At 46.0% G+C, this 19,172-nt stretch overlaps 1 protein-coding gene across 1 annotated transcript; it reads left to right on the plus strand.

Moving 5' to 3' along the window:
• LOC116193762 lies at positions 1-3,747 on the plus strand. Its single transcript, XM_031522510.1, has 3 exons — positions 1-693; positions 973-2,517; positions 2,683-3,747. Exons 1-3 carry the CDS (start codon positions 1-3, stop codon positions 3,745-3,747), a joined length of 3,303 nt encoding a protein of 1,100 aa, XP_031378370.1.
• Positions 3,748-19,172: the final 15,425 nt, after the last annotated feature.

The raw sequence follows: 19,172 nt of genomic DNA on the forward strand, positions 1-19,172 counted from the left end.
ATGGCAGAGGAAAATCAACTCACTGTCTTCGAAGGGAATACACCACCGACGCCGGTTCATTCTCCACAGCTCGCGATGAATGCGCCACCACCACATCATGGGACTCCCTCGGCCCATCTCCCACAACCGATTTCATCAAGCATGTCACTACCGCTGGGGTACGCACCACCACCACCTGGGCACTCGCCGCCACCACCGATGCACGCGCCGTCGTCGGCAACTCAAGCACCACCGCCTGCCCATGATCCTACTCGCATGGCCACGCTCGAGGGCAACGTCACAACTCTTCAAAACACGGTTGACGTTATGGCCGCTAATATGGCCGAGATGATGGCCTTGCTCAGGGGACCAAATCGCGCGTCTTTGAGCTCCATCCCGCCTCTTGCACGCAGGCCAATTGTCGACCCCACTCCTTGGGTCCCGCCAACTCATGCATCAGAGGGCGACATAGCGGCCGCCCCCGCGCCAGCAATTATCCCAGTGCCCGCTCCTCATCCGAAGCACGCGCCAGCAATTCACCCAGTCGACTCCGGCCATCCTCAGTCCACCATTCCAGCAACTGTCTCACTTCCGCCCATGACGATTCCCGTGCCGGATCCGACCATGTTCGCACCACCTCCTGTGTCCGTGCCAGCTCCAGCTACAGTTTATACTGCTCCTCCGCCGATGGGCTTCCCGACATCGAGTGCTCCTGTTCCCGCTCACACAACTGAGCCTTTCCCTCACCAAGCTCCACAACCCCATATCAGCCTCCCCTACCAAGCTCCACCTCCCATAAATATTACTTTCTCCGAACCGGGCACGCCGACTCAAGCGGCCCCCAGAGCTCCACCCACAAATTTCTTTCCCGAAACAGAGACCGAACAGGAGAGGAGAATGAAAAAGATGGAAGAGACTATCAGGGCCCTCCAAGCTAGTGATCCCTGACATAGCACTAGTTATCTAGATTCGACTCTCTTCCCGGGGATGCAGTTACCCGCGAAAGTCAAAATGCCAGAGTTCGAGAAATACGATGGAACCAAAGACCCGCGGCACCACCTTCGCCACTATCATACAAAGATGCTTCAGTACTGGGACTATGAACAGTTCGTCGCCGCCACTTTCCAAGAAAGTCTATCAGAATTGGCCCTTAATTGGTTCATGTCGCTTCGAGCGGAGGACATCCCTTCCTGGACCGAACTGGCCAAGAAGTTTGTTGAGCAGTATCAGTACAACATGGAGACGCCCCCGTCCTTCCTCGAGTTGAGCACGATGGAAATGGCAGAGGGGCAGAAGCTTGAGGATTACGCCACGAATTGGCGTTCGGAAGCAGCAAAACATTTCCCTCCAATTTGCGAAGCGCAGCAAATCCAAATGTTTCATGGGACTCTCAAGGGGGCTTACTACTCTCACTTCATGGGTCACAAGTCTACTTTCTCGGAGATGATTATGGCCGGGAAGCAGGTAGACCTGGGTATCAAACTCGGAAGGTTAGAGGGCCCGACAAAGAAAGGGGAAGGAGAGTCCTCGAGGAGGACTGCCTCAGCAGCCACCCCCACTGGCGGCAGAAGGAGTAAGGAGGCATCAGTCAATGCCGTCAATGTGGGCCACAACGCGCCGCAACAGTACTCGGTGAGCTTCACGCCCGCGCCATCTACCTCCCCCGCGTATGCTCCACCGCCTTCGCCCTATCCATCTCAGCATCCCGCTCAACCGATTTATTATTCGGCTCCGCCGACATCATTTCCATCGGCCCCGCAACAAGTCGTCCATCATTACGCTCCCGCTCCTCCTCAGACCCCGCAGTACAGGCCTCCGGCTTCGAGAACTCCTCAGCCGACACAACAGGCCCCAGCCCCACAGGGTCAACAAGGCGGCGCAATGCAAGCTCGGCAGCGCATACAGTTCACACCCCTGCCTACCCCACTCTCCCACATATACAGGCAACTATTAGCTGTCGAAATGATCCGACCAACGGTTCCCGGTCCCAGTTTCGTTCCTACAAACCAAAATCAAAGTCTACGCTGCGAGTACCATTCTGGTGCACCCGGTCACACCACCGACAACTGTTGGAAATTGCGGGAGGAGGTTCAGAAGTTGATCAACAGTAAAAAGATCTCGTTCAATGCCATTAGGCCCCCGAACGTGCAAGCTAACCCTCTCCCTGATCATGGGTCGAGCTCGGGGCCCACCATCAATATGATCAGTATTTGCACTGTGAGAGAGGACGAGAGCCAACAGGAGGGCCCTACTCCATTTATAATCGAGTATGTCCTCGCGGAAGCCACCGTAGGGTTCACAGGGTCTAGTGCAGCACCCACCCCCTTCATAATAGAAGTCCCCGCTCGAGAGCCGTACCAGGACAGCAAGGTCCCTTGGACTTACGAAGGAAGTGTCGGAAACCTGGAGCAGCAGTTCAGTGTCATGGGCGTGACACGCTCGGGCCGGGTATACACGAACCCTGAGATCGCAGGCAAGGGAAAGGCTCCTGCTGCATCCGGAGCTGCTCCGGAAGCCCCGCCTATCCCGCAGAAGAAGGTGACCGAAGAAGAAGCCGAGGCTTTCATGAAGGTGATCAAGGCGAGCGAGTACAAGGTAGTAGAACAAATGGGTAAGTCTCCAGCTCACATTTCACTACTCGCTCTCCTCTTGAGTTCAGAGCCACACCGAAAAGCCCTCCTACGGGTCCTTACTGCAGCACAGGTTCCTAAGGAGATAGCCCCAGATCGAATTGAAGAGACCGTCAGCTCGATTTTCTCCAATGCCATCTCATTTTCAGATGACGAGCTCCCCTCCGAAGGGTGGGCACACTCACGGGCGTTGCACATCGTCTGCAAGTGCAACAATTTCATCATTGGCCGGGTCATGATCGACAACGGCTCCGCCCTCAATGTTTGCCCAGTGTCCACGTTGAAGCAAATGAATGTGGACCTCAACCGCGTCCGCCCGAGCAAAACCGCGGTTAGAGCCTTTGACGGCTCGCGGAGGGAAGTGAATGGGGAGATTGACCTTTTGATCGATGTCGGCCCGTGCTCATTCAGCGTCACATTTCAGGTCCTTGACATCCCGAATGCTTTTAGCCTGCTCCTCGGGAGACCCTGGATCCACTCAGCTGGAGCCGTTCCCTCGTCCCTGCACCAAAGGATCAAGTTCATCGCGGATGGTCGGCTCATTACGGTCAAGGGTGGGGAGAACTACGCCATCTACAAGGAAACGGCTGTGCCCTATATTAGCATCGGAGACGACGAGAACCTCCCATTCCATTCATTCGAGACCATCTCCGTCATTCGGGACTATGGAGAGGTTCGTCCATCTCGTGCTGACCGCATGGTCGGGAAGGTCCTTCTGCGTCACAACTACGTTCCTGGTACCGGGCTTGGAGCACAGGGGCAGGGGATCAATTGCCCCATCGAGATTGAAGAGTACAAGAACAGGAGGGGACTCGGTTTTCGCCCTTCCTGCCACGAAATTATCGAGGCCCGTAGGGGCAAACACTTCCACCATCTCGCCGCGCATTATGGGAAGATCAACAGGGGCATCCCGGTTCCCCCACTCTCTCACTTTTTTCCCGCACCGCCACACGTCATCGGAGGTACTCTTGACGGCCCCTCCTCGGTTTCAAACGCCGAGCCTGTCGATCTGCCAGCCATATGCGCCATCACTGAGGAGACTCCTTTAGGGGTCCATATCCGCCTTGCACAGGAGAATGAGGAGCTCAACAACTGGACCTCAGTCCCATGCTACTCGGTTGTGATCGCCGATGTGTAAGGCTATCTATGTGTTTGATGTTTCCCCGCGTGTCGGCATAGCCATAAGCCACATGACAGAAGAGGGATTTTGTTATGGCTTCATGCTTACACCATTAATAAAAATCTCTGCACGCATTTTTTTGAATTTCCGCTTCTACTTTCTCTTTTCTTTCACTTATCTCGCAACGCTCTAAATTTCTAAGACTACTCATTTAAATTGCCAGGCTCCACTAGAATCCAAATCATCGACACGTTGATTCGAACTCATCCGAGGAACACCTCGAAGAGTCCCGACCCATATACTTCGGGGAAGGACTCGACGAGGATGGTCGAGTGCCCGAGATAGAGGAGAGTTTGCGCCGCCTTGAGAATCGTCAATTCACTTCAGTTGAGCCGACATAAGAGTTCAACGTGGGTACCGAAGAAGAGCCTCACATTCTGAAAATCGGGACGGGTCTCGACCCCACACAGCGGGCTCGGATGATCGATTTCCTTAAGGAGTACCAAGAAGTCTTTGCTTGGTCTTATGCCGACATGCCAGGTTTGGATCCCTCAATAGTTAAGTACTTCCTTCCGCTAGATACGGAGAGGTTTCCACCCAAACGGCAGCACTTACGGCGTCAGCGAGTCGGCCTTCTCCTCCGCATTAAGGAAGAGGTCATCAAGCAAATCAACGCGGGCTTCCTGGAAGTTTGTAATTACTCTGAGTGGGTGGCGAACATTGTGCCGGTAGAGAAGAAAGATGGAAAAGTCAGAGTCTGCGTCGACTATCGGGACCTCAACAAGGCCAGCCCCAAGGATAACTTCCTCCTGCCTCACATTGACGTCTTAGTTGACAACACAGCACGCCATACATTGTTCTCCTTCATGGATGGCTTCTCCGGATACAACCAGATCCGGATGGCCGATGAGGACAAGATCAAGACGACGTTCATTACAATGTGGGGCACTTTCTGTTATCGAGTCATGCCTTTCGGCCTCAAAAATGCCGGGACAACATACCAAAGGGCCATGGTCACGCTATTCCACGATATGATGCATAAAGAGATCGAGGTCTACGTCGACGACATGATTGCTAAATCAAAAGAAGGAGATGATCACCTCGTTAATCTAAAACGCCTCTTCGACCGACTCAAGAAATACAAGCTTCGCCTTAACCCGGCAAAGTGCACATTCGGCGCCAAGTCAGGGAAACTGTTAGGATTCGTGGTCAGCGAACGAGGCATTGAGGCCGATCCCGACAAGGTGAAGGCAATCAGGGAGTTACCTCCACCATCGACAGTCCGCGAAGTACGAGGCTTTCTGGGACGGCTGAACTACATTGCGCGCTTCATTGCAAACCTGACAGACAAATGTCAACCACTCTTCCGCTTGCTTCGCAAAAATGCAGCGATTAAGTGGGACGAAGAATGTCAGAAGGCCTTCGACACTATCAAGGCATACTTGGTTCAACCCCCGGTATTGGTCCCGCCTACTCCAGATCGCCCTCTTATTCTCTATCTGACAGTGCGCCGGCAATCCCTAGGATGCATGTTAGGGCAGGAAGACGAGTCTACGCACGCAGAACACGCCATTTACTATTTAAGCAAGAAGTTCACCCGAAGGGGAGTCCAATTACCCAGAGATTGAGAAGATGTGCTGTGCGCTAGTGTGGGTCATGCAAAGACTCCGGCAGTACACTCTCTATCATACTATCCGCTTATTGTCTAAAGCGGATCCCCTGAAGTACTTGCTCGATAGTCCATCTTCCATGAAGAATATTTCAAAGTGGCGATGTCAGCTGACGGAATACGACATTGAATACGTGCCCCGCACGTCGATCAAGGGGCAAGCAATTGCGGATCACTTAGCGGAGTTCCCAATCGAAGACGATATGCCGATCAACTATGACTTTCCGGACGAAGGGATTCTCCAAGTGGACAGTGAGGAGAACAAATTCGCATGGAAGATGTATTTCGACGGCGCAGTAAATTCCACTAGGTCCGGCATTGGCGCAGTGCTGATATCCCCCGACGGACGCTACTATCCGGTCGCAGCAAAGGTTGATTTCCCTTGCACTAATAACGTGGCCGAATACGAAGCATGCATCCTCGGCCTGCAGGCAGCGATCGACTTCAAGGTGAAGGAACTAGAAGTGTTTGGTGATTCCATGCTTACAATTTTCCAAACGTTGGGGCAATGGAAGACGAAGGACGCGAAGCTAGTGCCATATCACGAGTATCTCGAGGAGTTAGCGGAGAACTTCGAGAAAATCTCATTCACATATACGCCGCGCATCAAGAACCAATTTGCAGATGCACTTGCGACGCTCGCATCCATGGTGAGCATCACGAAAGAGAATCTCATGGAGCCACTCGAAATCGAGATTGCCAAGGGCCCTGCTCACTGCGACGCAATCAAGGCAACTGACGAACAGCCGTGGTATGAAGACATCAAACATTTTCTGCAAACCGGCCAATACCCGACATTCGCCAACCGGCGTGACAGAAAAACACTTCGGCGACTCGCAGCACACTACTTCTTGAGTGGAGAGGTCCTTTATCGCCGTTCCTTCGACGCCACACTACTTCGGTGTGTCGATGAGATTGAGGCACAACGCCTTATGGGAGAGATACACGAGGGAAGTTGCGGACCTCACATGAGCGGGCTCATGCTCGCCAAGAAACTTATGCATTTGGGTTATTTCTGGTCCACCATGGAGGCCGACTGCGCCAAACACGTCAGACACTGCCACTTGTGCCAAGTCTACGCCGACCAGATCAAAGCACCCCCCAATGAGCTACATCCAATGGCGGCCCCGTGGCCCTTTTCAATGTGGGGCATAGATGTGATCGGCCCTATCAATCCCAAAGCATCCAACGGACACCTTTTCATTTTGGTGGCAATCGACTACTTCACCAAGTGGATCGAGGCCATAATGCTTGCTTCGGTCACCGCAAAGGCCGTGGCACGCTTCCTCAAGTGCAACATCATCGCCCAATACGGAGTCCCCGCGACAATTATCACTGACAACGCTAAGAACTTGAACAACAAGATCATCGACGAGCTGTGCGAGCAATTCAAAGTGCAGCATCGTAACTCCACACCGTACCGTCCCCAAATGAACGGTGCGGTGGAAGCTGCGAACAAGAACATCAAGAAGATCATCGAGAAAATGACGGTGACCTATAAGGATTGGCACGAGATGCTCCCTTTTGCTCTCTTAGCATACCGAACATCTATCCGCACTTCAACCGGGGCAACTCCGTACTCTCTGGTCTACGGCATGGAAGCAGTCCTCCCAATCGAAGTGGAAATTCCTTCCATGAGGGTCCTTGCCGAGTCCGAGCTCGAAGAAGCAGAATGGGCAAAGCAACGCTACGAACAGCTCAATCTCATCGACGAGAAGCGGCTAACAGCGCTATGCCACGGCCAATGCTACCAACAAAGAATGGCCCGAGCGTTCAATGCAAGAGTCCGCCACCGCGAGTTCAACCCTGGTGACCTTGTCCTGCGAAAGGTTCTTCACATTACACCTGACTCTCGGGGCAAGTTCGCATACAAGTACGACGGACCCTTCGTCGTCATGGAAACCTTCTCTGGAGGAGCAATTATCCTAAGCGACATGGATGGGACCGAAAACGCACTCCCAGTCAACGTTGACGCCCTCAAGAAGTACTATCCCTGATAGCCTTCTTCGTCATTCTACAGCCTCTTTATGTACCCGCAGGCTGCAAGCCTCATTTTCGACCTTTGTCTTCTTCTGTATTCTTCAGACCCCATGCTCATACCGCCTCAGCGCATTCTGTCATCAGCACCTGTATTCTTTCCATCTAAGATCACATTTGAGAGAAAATGATAAATTTCCCGCTAGGTTGAAAACCTCCTCGAGGCGACTTAGGCAAAAGTTAGGGAACGATGGGCACGGCTTAAAATCCCGCAAAGGGAAGCCGTGGCAAAATGAGAGCATAAATCATATCCTTGCTAGGCTGAAAACCCGCAAAGGGCGGTCTAGGCAAAAGTTAGAGGAATCGAGAGATGCGATCGGACCCTATCTTGGGCGGTCGTAGTAAAAGGAGAGCATTCATGAGAGAAAAGTCAAAATAAAATACCCCGTCAGGTCGTCACGCGTTTTGCGGCCTGGGCAAAAATTAGGGGCAATTGTCGGTTCGACCACGAAAGGACAGCAACACCCCACGTGAAGCTACAACTAGTAGTGGTTCGACAGTGCTCAACGCAAGCAAACTCTCCTCGACTTTCAAGGCTCGAGACGCGCCTCGAAATGGGGTCGAATCGTCGTATCCTTGATTTGGAGGATCCTAAAGATCCTTCCCTTTACCTTTATTCAAAGCTCTGTGGGCCATGCCCTCATTTTGCGAAAAGCCTTTCTTTTGGTCAAACATGAGTTTGGGACACGGCCACCCCTTAAATGGTCACCAAGTTCAGATCCCCGAAGCATCATTACATAAATTTCCTTTGCACATCGTAATTCCAGCAGTTTCACGCGACTGACAACGACCGTTAGCTACTACCCTCCTATGCAGGTACGGGCATGTGGATCCTAAGAGGCGTCTCTCCCTGACGGACTCATGTCTGCTTCATGCGACAAGATCGTAATCTCAAACCCGAGCGAAGGGCCCTCAAGGAGGCACCTCGCACCATCATCTGACAAATCCGTTGGCATTATCGAACCCAAGTCAACTCTCTCGCGTTCTCGGGCCATCCTCGATGACCGAACCCACCTTTTACTGCTTTGGGTTTGGACACCCACCATTTATTGCTTTGGGTTTGGACACCCACCATTTATTGCTTTGGGTTTGGACACCCACCTTTTACTGCTCCATTTACTGCTTTGGGTTTGGACACCCGCCATTTATTGCTTTGGGTTTGGACACCCGCCATTTATTGCTTTGGGTTTAGACACTCACATTTACTGCTTTGGGTTTGGACACCCACATTTATTATTTTGGGTTTGGACACCCACCTTTTATTGCTTTGGGTTTGGACACCCACCATTTACTGCTTTGGGTTTGGACACCCGCCTTTTACTGCTTTGGGTTTGGACACCCGCCTTTTACTGCTTTGGGTTTGGACACCCGCCTTTTATTGCTTTGGGTTTGGACACCCGCCATTTATTGCTTTGGGTTTAGACACCCACATTTACTGCTTTGGATTTGGACACCCACATTTACTGCTTTGGGTTTGGACACCCACCTTTTATTGCCACCCACCATTTATTGCTTTGGGTTTGGACACCCGCCTTTTACTGCTTTGGGTTTGGACACCCGCCTTTTACTGCTTTGGGTTTGGACACCCGCCATTTATTACTTTGGGTTTAGACACCCACCTTTTACCGCTTTGGGTTTGGACATCCACATTTGGACACCCACATTTACTGCTTTGGGTTTGGACACCCACATTTATTGCTTTGGGTTTGGACACCCACCATTTATTGCTTTGGGTTTGGACACCCACCATTTATTATTTTGGGGTTTGGACACCCACTTTTTTTACTTTCTTTGGGCCCGTAAACCCATCTTTACTGCTTTCAGGGCCATAAGCCCACCTTTATTGTTATTGGATCCATAAACCACCTTTTCACTACTTTCAGGTACATACGTTTATCCAACTCCCTCCCATTTATCCAAAATCAGAGAGAACAAGTGGCTATGGGGAAGATGCCAGGATGGTCGTCGAGATCAAACGGGGTGCTTCTTATGGTCTTTGGCTGCATCCTCTATCCGAGCACACAACCAAAGAGGGGCAAGCTGTCAGCACCCCATTTCAGTCCATCGGCTCCAAGGGGCAAAATCGTCATTTTTCCAATTTATTACCTTTTCTAAAAATAATAATAATAATAATTTAATTAATTAATTAATTTAAATTAAATTATATATATATATATATATATCATAAATAAAATTTTAAAAAAAAAATTTCAAATCCCGGGCAGGCCAGTTAGCGTTGACCGGCTGCCCGTGACCCGCCGGCCATTTAATTAAAAAAAAAAAAAGAGAGATTCGGGCAGACCGGGCAGGCCGGGCAGGGGCCGGGCAGCGCTCGCCGGCTGCCCGCGATCCCCGCCAGCCCAGGAAGCCCCGAATCGGATTTCCGCGATTTTCGGCCAAATCGGCCGAAATCTTAACGGAAAATGGGATGGAATTGAGATTAAATGAACAGAAAGTTAATTCGGGAGGGGAGGAACATGACCCAGTGAAAGGAATCGAACAATTTGCTCTCGTTTCGGCAGATTTGAAGATCGATTGAGCTCGAAAACCCTCGCCGGAAAACCCCAAAATTCTCCCCGATCCCGACCATTTTAATTCCGGTGAGGCCCATATTGACCTCGGCATAGCGTCGGCGGTATCCAGAACCGTCACCGACGTCCATTCCGGCCCTCACCGCAGCGTCCAGGGGCGAGAACCGCCTCCCGCGGCACCGTCGCCGCCGCTGCCCCCCGATCCCGATCGCCTCTGGTTAACGGGCCTCGGCCCAGTTCTTTTTTTTTTCGCAGGCCCAGCCCAAGCCCAGCCAGGCCCAACGCGCTCCAGTCCGGCCTAGCGCTCTTCCGGCCGAGTTCTCCTTCGGGCGGGCGATCCAATCCGACCCGATTTCATCCGGCGATTTTTTTTACTTTTTACAGAGAAGCCCCTCAACTTTTCAAACTAGGTAAATTCTCGACTTATTGGCATGATTAGGGTTCCTTTCATGAATATTATTGCTTGCTTGATGGATATAATATGAAATGAGTGTTCTTGGGTCGCGTGGGTGATCGGATTTGTCCCGAACTCGATCTTATGAACTTTCCATTTTGTCACATTTCAGTCCAGAGGACTCATTTTATTTTTTTCAGATATGCCCCGAACTCTAAAATTTATCTTCAACCAAGTCCCGGTCATTTTACTATTTTCCAATCAGTCCTTGGATTTTTTCAGAATTTCTCAAGCATCCCAATGGACTTTCCAAGTTGTTTTAGTTTAGTCCCTGGGCCATTTTTCACCCTTTTCAGATCTGCCCCGAATTTCAAAATTTCTTTTCAATCAAGTCCCAGTCATTTTACTATTTTCCAATCAGTCCGGGAATTTTCAGAATTTTTCAAGAATCCCTAGGAACTTTTCAAGTTGTTTCAGTTTAGTCCTGGGTCCATTTTTTATTTTCAGGTCAGTCCCGATTTTCAAATTCATGTCAAATAAGTCCTAGAACATTTTCAGTAAATTTTTACACAGTCCCCATTTTTTAGAATTTTCAGATCAGTCCCCCCAACTTTTAGAATTTTCAAATCACACCCCAATTTTTTTCAAAATTTTCAAATCAGTCCTTGCTCTTTTAAAATCGTTCAATTCAGTCCCCTGGACATTTTCTAAAAATATCCGGCCCTTTTTTTTTTACTTGGATCACCCACCGACAATGTATGTGCCCATTTAAATATTTCATTTTTGTAATTATATGACCATGTCGGAAATTAGAGTTTATCGGGCGGTCAACTAATGGCTATCTCGACGGCTCGAAATCCGTAGATTAAAGCATTCTGCAAATTTTTAATTAACCTAAAATTCTACATACGGGATAATCGGGACGTTAAATTTGGCTAAATTAAATCACTTGATTTCTTTAATTGGATTGCACGAATTGATTAATAATTTGTAATCGCGTTGACAGTTCAAGAACTGTTAATCATGCCCTTTTCAAAATTCACAATTTCAAAAGCACCGAGATACGTACAGCGTAATCTTGTTTTACATGCACACACATATTTACCGATTCAAGGGCATGATTACCGGTTCTTGTTCTGCCGTGATCCTAGCGTAGGTTTGTGCATAGAATTGGTCAAAACATGGGAAAACAAATTAATCACAAACTTGGCTTAAATCAAACATGGGCAATAGTCGAATAGAGGGTTAGGTTTCGGGTTTTTAGGTGAAAATATTTTTAATCTGTAAAAGCCATATTGCCACGATACAGAATAATCTAAAAATAACCCACATCTTTGAGACTCGGCTACAGACGTCATGTCTATCGGGTCCGTTTTAAATAATGTCGAATGCTACATACCCTATCCATCACCCCTTTTTGCTTGTTTTAAGGTAGGATTTGTGTGCCAAGATATCTCGGGTAATAATCAGTTAATTCACGTAAATTCGGCGATAACAAAACCCCCATTGTTCGTTTATTTGAACTTGCTTGTTACATATTTTGCACTTGATTGTTATGCGGATCGAGCCCAATCCTTTAGGACTCGATTCACACTGGATCCAATGCCCATAACCGTCGATCACGGGATCCAATACCCCATACACCGAGTGCGCATTTAATTTAATTTAATTTTCGGTCTTTTTCAAACTATACGGTAAGCATGAGTGAAATCATGGCCGAATGCGAACCGACTGGGATTTAGTCATTGTAGTTGTCTTTTGTTTATTTGAGAGAACAATGTAAGGTTTTATATTATACATATATTCATGTAAAATCCCGGTCGGAGTGTGGACGGTCAGAGTGTTTCTTCGAATTTACGGTGTCAAAACGCATAAGATGAGCGGAACTTAATAAAGCGGTAATTAAATTAAAATGGCAAGCCTAGACAAGTTAGAGTACCGAAAGGGCCTGTGGGATATAGGCCCACACGTAATAGAACCCCCGAATTCGGAATTTTCGGTTCCGTACAGACCATTGCCTTAGCATCTTAGGTGTACCCCGTAACCCTAGACCCGGGTAACTTGCCGGCCCTCGACCTTCGGGTCGTAAAATGGCAAGTGGCGACTCCTTCTCACGTGCGTCCGTCGCGCGTCCCCGGGAAGGTGGATACTCCCAAGCCGCGTTGTTTAGGCGCGCGCATGCGTGCCCCGACGAGACGAAATTCGGGTGCGCACATGGCTCATGAGAAACTACTGACAAATAGCCTGCGAATATCACGACATCTAGCAGTCTCAGGGCTGTGCTACTTCTGCTCCTCTACTGCAGAAACAATCCTACGTGTGCTAAGGGACTGTCCAGTACACGCTCAGCATGGTACAAACTAGTCCCGAGGAATATTCGTAATCGGTTTTTCTCAGAACCCCTTAAGCCTTGGTTGATGTTGAATCTGGGGAGTTATGACGAGAAGTGGTCAACTCTGTTTGGTGTGGCATGCTGGTTGTTATGGGGATGGCGTAACAAAGGCCTCTTCGAACAGGACTTCGTTCAACCGAGGGATGAAGTTCGAGCTATTCGTGCAACAGCGTACAACTTCGAACACGCAAGGGATCTGCGGTCCAACACCTCTCAGCCGAGGAGGGAGTGGAGGTGGCTTCAATGGAGGCGGCCTCCCCCAAGGTGGGTTAAGGTCAATACGGACGGTGCATCGCGAGGTAATCCGAGAATTGCAGGGGCTGGAGGTCTACTACGAAATGATGACGGGCACTGGATTTGTGGATTATTGCACAATGTCGGCTTTACAACCTCGACGACAGCTGAACTCTGGGGTGCTCTGGTGGGACTACAGTTGGCTTGGGACCGTGGCTACCGGCACGTAGTCTTGGAACTCAACTCCCAAGTGGTTCAGCGACTGCTGTCAGATGGTTCTACCCACAATCAATGTCTCGAATCGCTAGTAAGCAGCATTAGCGATATTCTCCACCGTGACTGGCATGTAGAAGTTAGTCATATGTACCGCGATGGCAACACATGCGCTAATTGGATGGCTCGATGGGCGGTTTCCTTCTCATTGGGTTCACATTTCTTAGTTGCTCCCCCAATTGGTCTTCACGCTCTCCTTGAGGGCGATCTTGCAGGGGCTTCCTTACCCCGTTTTTATGTAGCGTAGTCTCTTTTTGTAAGGGCTTTCGCCCACCACTATCACCGAAAAAAAAAAGAAATTAATAGGTAAGGAACTTCCTAATATAAAAAAGGAAACTGACCTCTAAGATACTTTCTCCTAACATAAAATAGAAAACTACGAAATTCTTTTCCTAAACTCAATAGTAATGAATATATTCTCTTTCTAGAATGATAAATCCGCCAAATATTCTAGATCTTCATCAGGCTTGGGCTAATCCTACACATTATGGCACAAGCGCTCGCACCACTTTTCAAGCCTAAACGTGTTTTGGGCAAGCAAATCAATCTGAACCTGCTGCTTCACCCTCTGATGCCTAAGTCCTGATTGGAGAAGATGAAGCTAAGAGGAGTTTCCAAAAATCAAACACGTCTTAGTCAAAATTTGTATGTTAATTCTTTGTAGAGAAATTTGGAAATTCCACACATACATGGAAATGTTTCTCGAACGTGCAAGTCAACCCTACCTAATCGACGTCGCCGTTTTTCTCATTTTAGCCCCATGTGGTTGAGATGTCCGCACGTATCACAAATCATGCCATGGTTGGCGGCCATCTTAGCTGATCCACGAAGATCTCTCAGCTAGACAACATTTCTTTAGCTAGTTTAGCTTACCTAAAATTCGATTACTTGTCAACCTTTGGGTATTGAAAAACTGAGCCCCAAAGTCCCAAAGTGGAGCTCCTGCGATCCTCTTCCAGACCTTATCCTCGATCATTCTTCCACTCAATACCTCGTAATCAGCCCCAAATCGTAGCTCTGTAAGTCTTCTTAGCACGCAAATTAAAAAATGGAAAGGGACATTGTCACATATAAAATTAAGATCATCCATCCATATAATATAGCAGAAATATTCCATATATGTATCCAAATTGCTATATTTTTTATATCCCACTTCAAGTACTTATTAACATTCTTCTTCATCCTATTACTATCAACAAAGCCAAAATATATCCACGAAGGTAGTCCATTCACCCAAAAAAAAAAAGTCAAATGACTGAGACCTAATACATTTTGACCTTTTTTTGTCATGCCTTTGGCTAGCATCACACAAAAACTATCTCAATGACTGCTTCACATGTGAGGGCCCTGGAACTCTTGGAGTTGGAACCGTGTACGAAGAGAACCTTTGAGCTGTTGGAGTGCTAGCACTTTGGATTGTTTCCATGGTGACAAGGGTTGTGGTATGAGGCCCTATAGCAGGTCTTGCTCGGGGCCTCATAACAAGTCTCACTGGAGGATGCATGAATGCAATCTCACCTCGAGGGCTAAGTTGCCATGAAGATCACCATTGCTGAGATACCTATCCATTAATGAAATTAAGATTATGACTATAAATTAAAGTCAATAAGTTATTACTACAAGAGACACAAATATACCCGTCCACTAAAAGGGATTAGTTGAGATCCTTGTGATGGCTATGATGGATAAGTTGCGGCATCAATGTCTGAGATGTCGATTACTTCTACATGAGGTGCCGCATCAAGTGTCCCTTAAATCGACACTTGCAATGGCTGAAGCAGGGCATCAACTGGCACATCAAGTATCCCCTGACCTGGCTCAACACCTATCTCATTAATTGGACCAAGGAGCACCCCATAAGAAGAGGCTAGAGAATCTTTGTAGGTCGTCCTCATGTGTTTAACTTGTTTACACCCAGAACACCTTGGGGGCCTAACTTCCCCATCAAATTGTGAGGGTCATATGATTTCTCCGGTGCCTCTTTTCTTTTCATCTTTGGCCTGTTGTCAAATTGTCAACAAGTTTTTGGCAACTTGTGTGGAGTTATTGAGTAACCTGCCTGTGATTTTGATTATCGTGCTAAACTAAATCATGGCTCCGTAACGTAAGAGAGCTGCATCTATAACTGTGACCCTGATCAAGACTTTCACTAAATTAGATTTGTTAACAAGATTACTCAGGGTAGATATGAGACTCTTGTGATGAAAGAGAAACCAATTATGGAGCATGGTTTTGACTGGAACGACCGAAGGAAGGAATCCTTCAAGCAAACTACGGAGAGTTGAAATTGGTTGAAATTTGATGAGCATCTCGAAAAGGCTGTCCTTCGTATTACTAGGGGATTTTATGCCAATGCACGATTTAGTGCAAATATGGTAGTCATTGTTCGTATTTGTCGAGTGACATATCCTAGGGAAGCTATTAATGAGCTTTATAGACGTGAAAATATTGATAATGAACATCATGGTGTTCTTTGACTCATTCTTTGAACCAAAAAAAATTGAGTCCGGGGATTTTGTAACGAGATTAAAGGCACGCAAGCCAATAACTCGCACTTTCGATACCCTTTTGGGCTCCTATCGGATTCTAACACTTTTTATTTTAAAGTTGGATTGTTTATCCTAAAGTCTACGTCAGGTTCGCGAGTACACAAAGAAAGAAATTTACAAATTACGAACTATGCATGATCCACATGCTTATATGCAAATTATACATGTCGTTTTAAAAAATAGGTCACACATTTGGGTCGAGAAATGAAATGGGCCATATCTTCGGGCCAAAAATAAATGAGCCACATATTCAGACCATTATTCATACATGAACCATATATTCAGGTCAACATTCACACTATGGGCCAAGTTTGCCTAAAATCGGGCCTCGGGCCCAAGAGAAAAATGGGCCTAGAGCCTCTAACCTAGAAAAATTCTAAGTTTATTTTCCTAAATTCACCTTTTATTCACAATTTATCCTATTTTATCCAATTTTATTAACAATGCCATATTTACATGACTAGGCCGATAAATTCCCAAAAATCTACAAAAATGGTCCTAATTTCCTCAAGGTCAAGTTCACCTTCGATTTAGGTCATTTAATACCCTTAATCACCATAATTCATGCCAATTATACATGATTAACCATTTTTAGTCAATTTACACACAAAGTGGGATTTTTTAAATTCAATTAAGTCAAGTGATTGACTTTAATCGGTTCAAAGGATTCCAAGTCCCAATGAAACACCCTCAAGGTCAAAAAACCTTCCTAGGAGCCTAAGACGCTTTAAATTGTATCTAATTACACTTAGTCCCATGTGATTAAGCCAAATGTACATGATTATTACAAATTAATACAATAATTTCACAGTTTGATTGATTTTGACTCAATTATCCACACACAAATTCGGCCACATACACATCAATGGTGATTTACACTAATTAAGTCTAAAGACATCCGATTAAACTCAATTGGACTTCAATTCCTAAGGCCAACACACTAATTAGGTCATTTTCATCTAAACCGGTCTAATTACTCTTAATTAGACTCCAATTAAGTAAAATCGGATCTAATTGGACACTAACCCACTCGGCCATATCATCATTCACATGATCAAAGGCTTCATTCATCAATTGAAGCAGAAATGAAAACAATTGATCATAATTAGGCCTTATTACACGAGGAGATCGACTAATCAACTCAATTAGCCTATGATTAAGCCTAATTGAACCCTTAGATCATCCAATTGACTCTTGGATCAACTCAGAAAAAACTTTCCAGCATGCATAGAAGATAAATTTTGAGCTAATTAATGCTAATTGAACCTAATCTCAAGCAATGAAAAGTTAATTACACCTAAGTAAGCCTAATCGAGCCACAAATCATCAAATCGACTCATCTAATCGTAATTTATTAAAAATTACAGAATGTACACAAGTCCTATTTCATACCAATTTCGACTAGTTAAGCGAATTCTAGCTTAATTTCTCGTAGCCAAGTTTATAATTAGTCCGATTACACACGATTTGAGCCAAATTGAACCTAATGAACCACAAATTGGACCTAATTACTGCATGACCAGAATATTATCACGAGCAATTAAGCAAGATTAAGCTTAATTTCAACCAAATTACACATTAAACAATTGACTCAATTAACACCAAATCAAGCCTGATTTAACCAAATTTAACACTAATTAAGTATGATACTACATGATCAATCCTAATAAGGCCCTAATACACACGAACTATCCACCAATTAGTCTAATTTATACATATACACATGATTAGAGCACAAATCAACCAAAACACGAGCTAAATAGGTCAGTTTCAACTCTGGACAAAAGCGTTTGTCGCTTGTCCTACCTTAGTCCAGGCACGGTTCGGATCCTCCGAGCTTGGAATCGTCGAAATCTAACACAAGTCACAAAATCCTACTAAATATGTATGAACTCAGATACAATAATTAATTTTTTGGTTATTTTGGGAGAACCTCAGCACATGAATTTAGGCAAAAGTCATTTCTTTAGAAAATAACTTGCTATTTATAGGCAAAGGGAAATCAGGGATCGTTTTGCAAATAAAAATGTTTAGTGGCGAAAATATTTTTTTTTTCGAAATTTGAGAGCTCCGGATGGGTCAACTGTTTGGACAGTTGGCAAGTGGACGTGGTTATCAACTGCGACCAAGGGGCTGGGCACGATTGGTATACGCGCCTCCATAAACTGGCGCAATTCAAAACCGCTCCCAAGTCCTAAATTTCCACCTCGGCGGAAGCTTAGTTCAACCAGTTGAACTGAATTGATCTGATCTGATTAAAATAGCTTATTCGCCCTCAAACTTATCAAAATACTTCATTTTCACCATTCTCGAGATTTTAAAGCATATTTGAGTGGAGAAAAATTAACAAAAAATATCCTCAGGTCCAGAAAGCAAATTTTGACTGAAAATCACCCCGACATAAATATTTTTCGCTACGTGGGAATATCGATTTTTCCGTCTCGAACCCTCGTCCTATTGAATAAATTATACGAATCAAATGGTTTTTAATCAGAGAATATTTATTGTGTCTTCTCTGTTAAAATACGAGCAATTGTTTTAAAAACAAGGTTTTTGGAGAGAAGGCGTCGCGTTTCAAAACCTATTTTACATGCGCTTCTCCAGAGAATAAAATCTCACCAATTAATCCAATTGTTTAAAAAAGGCACTAAAGGTCGAAATTAAGTACTCGACACTCGAGAACTTATCAGATTATTCTCGAAAGTCCGTCTTCTGTTGTGCAATCCTCAGATACTTTTATCCACTCTCTAATTCGATGTGTTCCCTGAACGGTAGACTCAATTTGGGCTGGAACAAGGTGCTTACAATAAGTATGGATAATGTTCATTCATTTAACCGTCTACTCTGCAAGATCGCATAATTATGGGTTGGGGCCATAGTTGTCTTTTAAAATTATGCGCTCGTAGACATTATGAAGATTTCGAGAAGAACAAGGAAACCAATCGAAAATTCCAGCTTTTAAATATATTACAAGTTCTTCTAATAAAATTATAATAAATCGAGACAATAAACGATTTCTGATTTGCTCTTAGCATTTTTATTTTCTCCATTAATGGTATTAATGGTTATGGTTCATTATTACATATTTAAATACTATTAGAAAATAAAATGATTGGCCTCGATAACTTATGCACGGACCTGTTGTGTATTTGCAATTAGAAGACCACCCATACATATGGATGTAATATTTGTTTACAAGCTTATTTACAAGTTCATTCGTTGTCGATTAAAAGTACAAAATAGTGCGGGTTAAGAAAAGAATCAGGTAGGCCACAGGGCGTAGAAAGCTTTCAGTAGCTGTGTCGCCTTAAATTTGCAAACCTTTTTCTCCGGCTTTCATGTGGGAGATCACTGACGTGTTAGG

The sequence above is a fragment of the Punica granatum genome, chromosome 2 (assembly GCF_007655135.1).
Source record: "Punica granatum isolate Tunisia-2019 chromosome 2, ASM765513v2, whole genome shotgun sequence".
In the NCBI taxonomy this organism is placed as follows: Eukaryota; Viridiplantae; Streptophyta; class Magnoliopsida; order Myrtales; family Lythraceae; genus Punica; species Punica granatum.